Here is a 12301-nt window from a genome sequence, read left to right on the forward strand (position 1 = left end):
ACAAATACAAACTATCTGGAAGACATTTCTAGAATCGCCAATAATAGTCTACAAATCCTAAGGCTGAGTGAGTGGTCAGCCATCACCAGATAGCACCAAATTACAAGAGTGACTCCTGGAAGGGTGGCTAAGTAGCTAGCCTTGAATGTTTATGAAGCCCAGAACAATATTCCTCATTTTAGATAATTACAACATAATAATGAGCATGAGGTAAGAGCAACCGGCATCTCTGTACAGCATCCACACTGCTTAAGCAGTAGGTATGCAACTGTAAATAAGTAAGACTTCAGAAAGTATATTAGGACAGATTAGAGAGAAAATTATGGTATCTTATTAAGGACTGACTCAGCAGCCATTAAATAAGACCCTAGATTCCATGTTTCCTGCTAAATGACAGATGAATCTTACGATGCTGGTCTGTGGACCTGTACTTATGCAGCAAGGCACTAACACAGCTTGTTTCAGCTGTTTTATTATGTACAATACAATCAGAAAAATGTAATAAAATCGAACTTGTCAAATAAGCAAGATGAACCCTCAAAATCATCTCACAAAGTTCACTGCATACAGTTGGCAAGGACTTTATGCAAGAATCAAGGGAGGGCTAGGCATTCCAACTAGAGAAAACAAAAAACTTGCCATGGGAAGCTGAGAGCCAACTTACAATGCCAGAAACCTCTGTAATCAATACATCTTTGTATGAAAATGCTGATCTATAATCTATATTGGGGTTTATCACAGAAATCGTCATATTCTTAAAAGGTCACACTGTAACCAACTGACATGGCCTTTAAATGATGTAGGTTTTTTTTTTTTTTTTTTTTTTTGAGACATAGGTAAACTCAATTGCTTGTTTCAAACACTACTATTACAGGCTGCACATCTCTAATCAGAAAAGATAAAATCCAACATGATCTGAAATCTGAAACACTTTTCTCAAATGTTTTGAATTAAGGCTATTCAACCTATACTAAGGGCAAGCTATATTTGTTCCTATCTCCCTTTTAAGTCAGATGTGGTGGCAGCATGCCTATAAACCCAGTTACTTAGGAGACTAGAGCAGATGGATTACCTGAACCCAGGAGTTTGAGAGGGCCTGGAGACACTTAAGTAAGGCACTCTCAAAAACAAAACAATAAAACCCAAAACAGCTCTGTGTGCTAGCAGACACTCAGACAAGAGAACTAGAAGCTTAAAGCCAACCTGGACTAGCATAAGCCCATCTCAAAGCATACAACTCTAACATAATACAAAATGAAAATAAATACCCTGTGTGTGTCACACAATTTACCCCATCCTTTATCATTTGCTACTTAGTAGTTCCTAGCCATCCAATATTTACATCAGCTGGGCACAGTAGTACACACCTTTAATTGCAGCACTCTGGGGACAAAGGCAGGCTCGTAAGGGGTCTACATAGAGATTCCGGGCCAATTGGGGGATATGTAGAGGTCCTGTCTCAAAATAGAAGTCATGAAAACTTGACTGGGACCATGGTTCATTGTTTCTTGGAATTATCTTTTGTCCTAAAGAAGCCATCTAATTCTATACCCAGTTCAGCTTCTCAAATAGGATCTTGACATTTTTGTGGTTGCTATCTAGTTCTTATAGAGAGCTATCTTGAGAACTGTATTAGTATTATCTCTAATCTATCACAAAATCAGTGTTTATTCAGCTTTTAAGATATATTATCCTTTTAAATTAATCATGTGTATATGTACATGTGCATGAGTACAGGTGCCAAGAGGGCAGGAGAGGGCATTAGATCCCCTGAAACTGGAGTCATAGGTAGCCATGAGCTGCCCAATGTGGGTGCTGGGAACTGAACCCAGGTTCTCTGCAAGAGCAGTATGTGCTCTTAACCACTGGTCATCCATCCAGTCCCTATTTAGCTTTTAGTATATCACAAAAACAATAAAGTACACACATAACTGAAAAATCACCTTTTTTAAGTACGGTGCTTTTTATCTGGCCAGCATCTTTAGGAATGAAGACTCTCCTGGGAAGAGGATGTGGCTCATGTGATTAAGAATGCTTTCCTAGTATGCATGCATGAAGTTCTAGGTTGGCTCACTAGCTGCATAAAATTGGGAGTGGTGGGGCAGGTTTATAATCACTTCTAAAGAATTTGGTATGAAACTTGTTTCTCAATAAAACTATTTTATCAAAAAAAATTTAGAACACAATTATAGCCATCTTTCTCGTGTGGTCTGGAGGTAGAAGAGGCCTAAGAATGAATAAATTAGGAGTCAAGACAAAGCAGTCTATTCACTTATCCCTCTGATCACAGTGATCTTTTACTGAAAAGTATGTGATTCAGGCTGGGTCAACAGAGGCTCTCTCTAAGATCTGTAGAGCTCCAAGGGATATGGAAGTTCTCATTTTTGCTTGTTCTTTAGTTTTAAAGACTGTGTAAAGTATTAGACAAGAGCTCCCAGTAGCCACTTTACTCTGACAACAAATCAGAGTAGGGAATAATTGATATCCTATGAGTGCCTGAATCCAGTTATACAAAACAAGATCAGCATAATTTCCCTAATTCTAGGAAAGCAACCCTGCAATGGTTTTTGCTAAAAGTAACTGAACTAGGTTTCTATTACCTGAAAATGTCACTTTCTAAGGTGGGAAAAGAAAAAAAATCTGATTAATAAAAACCTAAATACAGCAGGTAAAGTAATCGCCTATTGAATACTAACTCCATGTATAGAACACTATGTGTCAGACAAAAGAAAAGTACTACACAGAGTCATTCCAAAAATTCTGTAAATAAACAGGATTACTGTAATTCCAAAGATGAGAAAGAGTTGCATAACTCATCCAAGGACAGATGTAAGGGAATCACTATAAAGTCACCACCTTCCTACTGGCTTTGTGATACCATTCTCCACTCAGTTATTATCTTTTTAATATTTAAGTCGGTGCACTTGTGTTGTACAATGCCCGTAGAGGTCAGAAGAGTGTCAGATCCCCTGGAACTGGAGTTAAGGATGGCTGTTTAGCGCCATGTGGGTGCTGGGAATCAAACCCAGGACCTCTGCAAGAGTAGCCCATGCTCTTCAACACTGAGCCATCTCTCCAGTCCTGTCCACCTAATCATCACAGGTTTTACTGTTTTACTGTTTCTGTGATGAGGATCAACCAAGTGAGTATTACAGATAGGAAAACTTATAAACAAATGGTTACACTGTAGTGGCCTCTGTACTCACAGGTTCTAAAACTTATAGAGACTCTAAGTTAAAAATTCTGTTTGTGGGCTGAAGAGATCGCATAGGCGTGGAGAGCACTGGTTACTCTTACAGAAGACCCAGGCTTGAATCCCAGCACCCACATGGCAGCTACCAACTGTCCCTAACTCCAATTCTAGGGAATCCGATGCCCTCTTCTGTCCTCTGTGGCCATTACACAACACTAGTGCACTTATATACATGAAGGCATAACACTCATACACATAATAAAAATATATCAAAAAAATTTTTTTAATTATGTTTAAGCATTTGCATTTGGAATGATAACCAATGAGGAACATAATCTGCACGAATAAAGGAAAAACCCCATCAGAGGGCAGACAACATCTGTCATTTCTGGGTACTCAGGGAGTTCTTTCACCACTGAAAAGGAGAATTCTGATCTAGCTGTCAAATAACTCCTACAATAATGTTACCAGCGCTGGGCATGGTGGCACATACCTGTAATTCCAGCTACCTGGGAAGCTCAAGCAAAAAGACAACAAAAAGCATCAGCCCAGACAACTTAGGGAAACCTAATCACAAAATAAAAAGAACTCGACACGTAGTTCAGTGTTAAATGTCCACCTACCATGCAGTAACCCCCCTCCAAAGATACAGAATCATTTCAAGTTGAGGGGCACTTTTGTTACAAATAAGGTTTGCTCTCATCCACATCAATGAAAAACACCCTGTGAATTTTTTCCAAAAGAATGCACTAACGAGCACTATCTTTTTGAAGTTTTATTTAAAACAGGATGCTGTACAATACTGGAATCATGGATTTGGTTTCTGTTCAGTACATTAAAGAGAGGTGAATTATGGGTTTCCCGATGAAAGTCAGGAAAAAATTTCTAAAATTTCAAGGATGAAGAAAGGCCCTGCACAACTGCTCTAGAAAAGCGGTGGCACTTTTCTAGATCCTGTGTGATCTTCCTGACACCACCTACCATACTAAATTCTCAAATGGAAAAGTGTCATGCATAACATCTTTATTGAAAAATAATATATACACAACTGATTTCTAAAACACACACACACACACACACACACACACACACACAAAAACTCAAAAACATTTAGTCAAATCTGGCAATACGTAAAAATTAGAGATTATAATTTAACTGTGATATCTGACAATATCTAATAAAATAGAAGTTAAAATACATGAAGAGAAAAATCATCTTTAACCATAATATTAATGTACTATAAAACTGTGACGTTACCTGCCCATCTAAAAGCTGTTTTGTGGTGTTGAAAATTGAACCCCGGGATTTGTGCTTTCTATATAATTGCTTTACCACTGAACTCTACCCTTAACTCTAAATATGAAACTTTCAAAGATAGGCACTACTTCCTTTATAGCCAATATTTATAAGATATTTAATAATGTGGAACGAATGCTTAACTTTTAGCTCAACTACTTATAGACAGAACTAATTTGTAAACATGAGATGGGTGCTGTATAAACATAGTATTTACATTTCAATTATAAATATATACACAAGCCAAAAGATCATTTATTTCTCAAACAGTTATAAAGTGTTCACAGAAGAAATAGCCAGAATTTCAATAGAGAACAAGGTCATGTCACTTTAGTAGTATCAATGATCCTACATATTGCAAGAATTAAGTTGAGGAGAACAGCAAGGCATTAAACACTTAGAAAATTTTATTATGAAATTGACTGGCTTGTGGTATACCTATAACTACTTTTTTTTTTTGTCTCTTTGAAGCAGGGTCTCCCTGTAGCCCCAGCTATCCTGGAACTCACTATGTAGACCAGGCTGGCTTTGAACTCAGAGAGATCCACCTGCCTCTGCCTCCCAAGTGCTTGACCTCTTTATCATGAGAGGAGGGACATACTTAAAATATAAAGTATTGGGAGGAAATAAATCACAGAAGACCTTCCAATTCCAAGGGACTCTGTGTATATAAAGCTGAATGTGAAGATTCTGAACAAGAAATGAAGACTGTTAGTTTTGAGTGATGTCACATTGTATATGAACTCATTAAGAACACATATAGCATCCTTTCTTGAACCTATTTAAGTCAGGTAATATAAAGCAGACTCTTTTTAAAAAAACATTTACTTTGTATCAAATGACTTATGCTAGAATTTTCAGATAAATGACAAAAAAATTATGTAGAATTATACAAAATTCTCAAACTATTTTAAAACACAAATATAAAACCAGTCTATTTTAGAAATCAATCAACCAGTTTATTAGTTTGTTTTTACCTCTATCACTATAAAAACAATCTACTTTAAAAGCAATTAAGGGCTAGAAAGGGTGAAGTTCAGAGCATTTAAAATACAGAAAACAAATTGGGGGGGCAGATTTTAAGGTACACACACACACTCAAAACTCATCTTTTTCTGTTATTTATATGGATGAAACTGGAAAAATTATAAATAATTCTTACTAGGTTGGCCTTGAGCTTATAAAGATCTGCCTTCCTCTGCCCTGCTGAGTGCTGGGGTTAAAGGTGTGCAACCCAAGATTCTTTTACTCAAACTATAAGGGTTTCTTAGTAGGCTGTCATATTCTTACCACATTTCACATGAAAATGAACAGCTCAGGGCTGTGGCGATGGCTCAGTGGGTAAATTGCCTACTGTACACACATGAAACCCTGAGTTTCGATTCCCACTATCCCACATAAAAGCCAGGACGGGTGGTGAGCATATGTAGTGCCAGCATGAGGGCTCAGGGACAGACAAATACAGAGGGTCAGTTTAGCCAAAATGGTCAGATCCACGTTCATAAGACTGTCTTCAAAACATAAAGTGAAGAACTGACAGAGGAAGGCACCCAGCACTGACCTCTGGCCTTCACACACACACAAATAAGGCACGTGCAACTGCATACAACACGTACGCCCTATCCCCATACATACAAAATAACAATTCCATCATTTCAAAAGCCTAAGTTTAGGTTTACAGCTTTACTATTAACTCACCTTTTTCATTTTCTTTGTATCTACAAATGCCAACTGGAATCTCAGCTTGAAACATGGAACCCACCATGATTTCCTATTTTAAACATAACACAAAACATTAGTAAGATCTAGTATCACCTGTTTTATGTGTACTTCTAGCATAACTATCTCCTTGGCTACAGTCACTGTTTTCTGTCATAAGACTAATGACCTACCTCATGGTAGTATTGTGAGGATTAATGAGTTAATAATAGCTTAGAGTTTGAATATGACTGGATGGGAAATATTGGTAAGAGCTGGGCATGGTGGCACATGCCTTGAATCCCAGATCATAGGAGGCAGAGGCAGGTAGATCTCTGTAAGATCGAGGTCAAACTGGTCTACATAGTGAGATCCAGGTCAACTGAGGCTACAGTGAGACCCTGTCTTAAAAAGACAAAAAAACAACAAAACAAAAACAAAAAAAGAAAATGGTAATAACGGGTGAAATGTACCACAGACAAGAAGTGCCTGCATTATGCAAGTGCACCCACGTCTTGCAATGCCCACAGAGATCAGTCAGATCCCCTGGAACTGGAGTTATAAACAGTTGTTATCTGTCATGTGGGTGCTGGGAATCGAACATGGGTCATCTGCAAGAGCAGTCAGTGACCTTAACTGCTGAGCTATCTCTCTGTTCCCCATATCTGGGTCTTTTAGAGAGCGCCTACACTTAAATACTTCCCACAGGCAGCACCGGTGCAACTGGCCAAAGTATTAGTAAGTCAAGTGCTCAAATCACATTAAAGAAAAACCTCTAGAGACAGGATTCTGTTTAACACTGTCTAGGCAATTTCTAGCTTACACTTAGGTCTGAGAAACAAAGCTTTAAAGAAAGAACCAAATGGATTCAATTCCAAATCCAAATAATCTTTTTAAAATAAATGTATTTAATTTTTTTTTTTTTTTTTTGAGACAGGGTCTTCCTGTAGCCTCAGTTGGCTTGGATCCCACAGAAACCTACCTGCCTGTGCCTCCCAAGTGCTGGGATTAAAAGTATAGGCCACCATACTTGGCCAATTTCTATTTTCAAAGAGTATGAGCATTTTGCCCACATGTAAATGTACCCAGGTAGGACAGACGAGGGTGTCAGATCCCCTGGAACTGGAGTCACAAACTGTCATGTGGGTGCTGGGAACCAAGCCCGGCTCCTCTTTAAGAGCAGCCAATACTCTTTACTGCTGAACCATCTCTCCAGCCCCCGAAATTATCTTTTTGAGGTCGGTGCCTGACCTCCATTAATACAAAGTAAAAAACTACACCCATCCTAAAGCAGTAAAATTTTGTTATAAGGAAACCTGATAATCAAATCTACAGATTCAAGTCAAATTAGATTTGAACCCGGCTCTTGAAAAAGACAATTGGAAATCACCACTATTGAGATTTAACCAAGCAAAGACTCCAAGGATTTTAAAAGTTCCTCTCTTCTGCTACTGCCATTTCTTTCTTAATTAAGTACTGTTTTACTGTTAGTAAGTACTGTTTCACTTTCTACAACTTCACAGTAAAGCTCAATGCAACAAAGTCTACCTATACAGGAAAATCAAACTTTCTCATTATCAGTTTCCAGGTGTTTTGTTTCTAGACAGGGTCTTACCATATAGCCCCTAGCTGGCCTGGATCTTGCGTTTTTTTTTGTTTTTTTTTTAAAAAGATGATAGATCAAGCACCCATCTTACACAAGGAAAAACATCATTTTTCTTCTATATAAATGATTTCTCTTAACCAATTCTACATTAACCATTGATACAATTTCCCAAGAGGTCAACTCCTATGTAACACTTTAAACGCTTTAATTCAACTAAATGATTAATTATATAATGTTATGTAATTTTTTAAAAAGTTTTACTTATTTTATGTATATGAGTGTTTTTTATGCATATACTAAGTGCTCCACGTACGTGTTTGGTGCCCCTGGAAGTCAGAAGAAAGCATTAGATTCCCTAGAACTAGAGTTACAAATGCTTGTTGCCATGTGGGAGCTGAAAACTAAGCCTGGGTCCTCTGCAGGAGCAGCAAATGCTCTTAACTACTGAGCCCTCTCTCTAGTCCCATAATGCTACATTACTTTTTTAAACAAAAAGTTAATGTCTTATATTCATTTTAGAAATTATATGTATGTATTCATAGAAGTCAAATCTGTCCCTTTATACAACAGATTCATTAGTTATAAACATCAACATTACATTTACTCATTCTGAGTTTTCTTTATTTAAACTATCAAAATTTCTGTACAAATATTAACATCTTTGCAATGCTTTCCAAACTATATCTACATTTATAAAATTCCATGTTTTTATAAGGCAGCAACAATCTAACTCCAAATTAGTTTGGGACTTGATCAGAAATTTGAATTTCTTCCCATACCATGATTTTATGAAAAGATGTATTTCTTATTTACTTGGCTATATAAATGGAGAACTTGAACAAATATTTACCAAATGCTTAAAATGTCACAAAAAAGGCTTCATCAATAAGCCTGGTTAATAAAGGAATTACACTTGGGTTTTTAGAATAGTACTTAAGTTTTAGAAAACTACCTTTTTCCAGTCTTCTGACGGAATATAATCTTCATCTTCTTCAGATTCTTCTTCTACTTCACTATCTAGAATAAATAGAATAATTCTATTAAATGGAAGCTTAATTTTTCCGTATCTATATATCTTCATATATATTTACACTTACCATTAACTGTGATATGCCAAATGGTCAGCTAATTATAATTAGGCCAAGATGTTTCTAAGTAAATAATCAATACTCTTTCCCTAAACAAGACAACAAAACATTCTCCCAAAGAAAAAACCATTAATTACTCTAGGGCAGTAACTGTAGCCTCAGGAATTGATTCCCTAAGAACACAAAACCCTCAGGATCAGAATCAAGATAATTGTCTTATAAAGTCTGGTTACAAAGTCAGTTACATGATGTCCATTCTTCACATAGAAAATGAGGATATGGACAATACTATGCTTTCCAAAGTGTTCCTTATTAACAGTAGAGATTTTGCAGCAACATTTGAAAGACCTCCATTCTCCATTTTATCTATACAGGGCAGGCTGTTGTTTGGTTGCACTTTAAATGGCAATGATATACAGAGCTGGAACTAAGTTGGGAGCCTGTTTGGCATGCTTGATGCTCTGGGTTCCATTCCTAGCACTGCCTAAAATCAGGCATAGAGGCACAGGCCTGGAATTCTAGCACTTGGGAGGTGGAGGCATAAGAATCAGAAGTTCAAAGGCATCCTCAGCTACATAAAGAATTCATCAGAGTTTGGTTCCCAGAACCCACATTAAGGTAGAAGTGAGAACCAACTCTTGTAAGTTGTCTTCTGTCCTCCACATGTGTGCTCCTTCCCCCACATCAAATAAATAGAAATAATTAAATTTAGATCTGGTAGCTGACTTGTTAAGTTGACTTCTTGTTCTCAGAGACCATGGTATAACAGATGAAATATTAAAGTATGTGTTTGTACCTCAAGAATCAGCTTTTTTAGAACACGAGGAGCCACAAAATTACAGAAAACAATATACTACTTAATGTCATATTTGGTCAATGGACTGAGTACACACACACACACACAGACACACACACATTAACATATATGATGATGGTTCTGGAAGATCATATCACCTAAAGATGCTGTGAACACATTAGTTTGTTTAAGTATATCTTATGATGTTCACAAAACCAAGAAACTCCGTAAGAGCACATTTCTCAGCATACATTCTGTTGCTGAATAATACACAACTATTATGTAAAGGATAGCTAAGTAGCAAAGAAAAATGGAAAAAAACTGCAGGACTTTAAGAAATAAAAGGAACACACCCATATTCAGGTAGACTATCAAACAATAATTGTAATACATTCACTAAGAATAAGGCCTTCATTTAGAAACATTAGTAACCCATAACAAAATCCATTTACTTTTCAAAGAGATTTCAGGATAAATGAATTCAATAGAAGTAAAAACCACATTAGAATTTTAGTTAATTTATACATAAGACAGTGAAAATTATACTCTAACTGTGGAAATGATAATACCTACTTGTATCAAAATATTTACATCGACGTGGGCGGATCATTTCCTGAACATCTTGGGAAGCAGCAGATTGTGAGGGATCATCATTGGAAGACTGGGTTTCATCCTCCTGACCTGATGAATCCTTTATATTCTCTTCCTATGGAATAAAATGCATTTAAAATGCAAAAGAATGCTGTGGCAGCTGGGAGGCCAGCAGTCAAATTCTATTCTAGGTCTAAGTAGAAGACTGTAATAGCCACACTAAATGTAACATGGCTCTGGAGGCTGGCTCCTGGAACAGGGAAAAGGACCTTAATGGTGAATGCAACAGTCTCCAGCTTTGCTAACAGCATGGCAGCAGTGTGAACTTTTAGTTCTGGCGAAGATATTGTGGTTACATAAGATGTCAGGATTAGCGAAGTGCTGTGAGCCTCTAACATTCAAAATGATTTCAAAATAAAAGGGAAAAATGAACAGAACTGTTAGTTAGCCACTATTACTTAAAAGCAACAGCTTTGCTTTTTTTAAAAAAGTTGGATTAAATGTTTAGAAAAAGCAACAGAAATCTGTAATGACACAGACCAAACTTCATAGGAGTGGATTACAGGGGATATTTTCAATTTTTGTATTACATGTTTCTACATCTTTATTTTCAGAATTTAATCTAATTGTACCAAATTGTATTTAGAATTAGTACTATCTGTGGTTTCAGACATTCACTGGGGATCTTGGAACACACATCCTCCACAAATAATGAGGAAAGTACTTTTATGTGTACACACTTACTTTATTTTCCCCACTACAGCCACTGTTGTCATCATTATCAGCATCTTCATCATCTTCACCTTCTTCCTCCTCTTCCTCTTCCTCCTCCTCTTCTTCAGGTAGTCGAACAGCACTATTATAACCGTAGAGGCTGAGAAGTTCATGGATTGGCATGTCGCCTTCCTAAACACATCAGAATAAAAGTCAACTTCTGAAATCAATGCTTTCGTATTTCCATGTTCTAATTTACAAATCTATATGCTCATTTTCTACAGAATACTCTAGAACTGTATCAAATATTTCAAATGAGAGTAGAAATGAAACCCAAATCTTTTAAATACTCCTATAAACTGACCAATTCTAGATGGGCAACATAGCTGTCAACAGTCTAAAAATGAATTCATTTTTTGCAATAGTTTCAGTATATGTATGACAGGCAGCACTTACATATGGATTATTATTATATACTGTAGCTCAAATAATTTGGGGGCAAATAGAATAATTAAAAAACGGTGTGTAAACTAAGTTAATAGACCCAGAAAGGGAGATAAAATTCCGTGTCCAGACAAAACACACCGCAAAAAACCTCCAGCAACGTCATATGAGAATGATGACAATGTGCTACCTAATGTCACTGGATTCCAAGGCCATGCAAACTTTTCTAAAGTTATCTTCATTTACATACAAGATCATGTTATACACTGCTGTTTATGAAACTGTTATACCAATCACATCACACTAAAAAACCCTAGAATCCCATCAGTATACCATGGGGCCTCAGCAGGTTGAGTAAAATGAAGAAATATGCTTATTCAAGAAAATATAATCAGCGTATGCAGCAGGCAGGCAGGCAGGCAGTTATTCTAATCACAATCAAACAATGTCAAGTGTCAGAGAAACACAATAAAATTCTTACTATATAAAAGTCTAACCCAAATCATCAGAAGATACTGGACATAAACCCAAACACACATGATCTAAAGAAACAGGAGAGTCAATTTAGCATCTAGAAAAATGGTGCTCAATAAATAAGGCAACATGTTTATAACAATTTTCCAGCATTCTGTGCCTTATTTTTTTATGGAAGTAAGTCTAGCCCATATATCAAACACATTTCTATTGCAAGGACTGCATACACTGGAACGGATAACATTAACTTGATGCTGCTTAGGTGACAAAGTTAGGCCCTCTCATCCTCATTCAGAATTTATGAGCATAAACAATTTAGGGGCTGGAGATATAGCACAGTGGTTAGGAGTGCATACTGCTCTTGCAGAGGACTCATGTTTCACTCTCAGCAGCCATACAGG

General features: G+C 36.8%; 1 protein-coding gene across 11 annotated transcripts in view; it reads right to left on the bottom strand.

The window, feature by feature from the left end:
• Mier1 (MIER1 transcriptional regulator) overlaps positions 1 to 12301 on the bottom strand; it is a 56130-nt gene that overhangs the window by 17394 nt on the left and 26435 nt on the right. For all 11 annotated transcript variants that reach the window (XM_008831029.3, XM_029562498.1, XM_008831027.3 and 8 more), the window contains 4 exons: positions 11013 to 11174; positions 10251 to 10383; positions 8746 to 8810; positions 6188 to 6260 (listed from right to left, as the gene is read on the bottom strand). In XM_008831029.3, the coding sequence (XP_008829251.1) occupies positions 6188 to 6260; positions 8746 to 8810; positions 10251 to 10383; positions 11013 to 11174 (433 nt within the window). The remainder of the gene's footprint in view (positions 1 to 6187; positions 6261 to 8745; positions 8811 to 10250; positions 10384 to 11012; positions 11175 to 12301) is intronic.

Source organism: Nannospalax galili, unplaced genomic scaffold, assembly GCF_000622305.1.
Source record: "Nannospalax galili isolate Female #2095 unplaced genomic scaffold, S.galili_v1.0 scaffold553, whole genome shotgun sequence".
NCBI lineage: Eukaryota > Metazoa > Chordata > Mammalia > Rodentia > Spalacidae > Nannospalax > Nannospalax galili.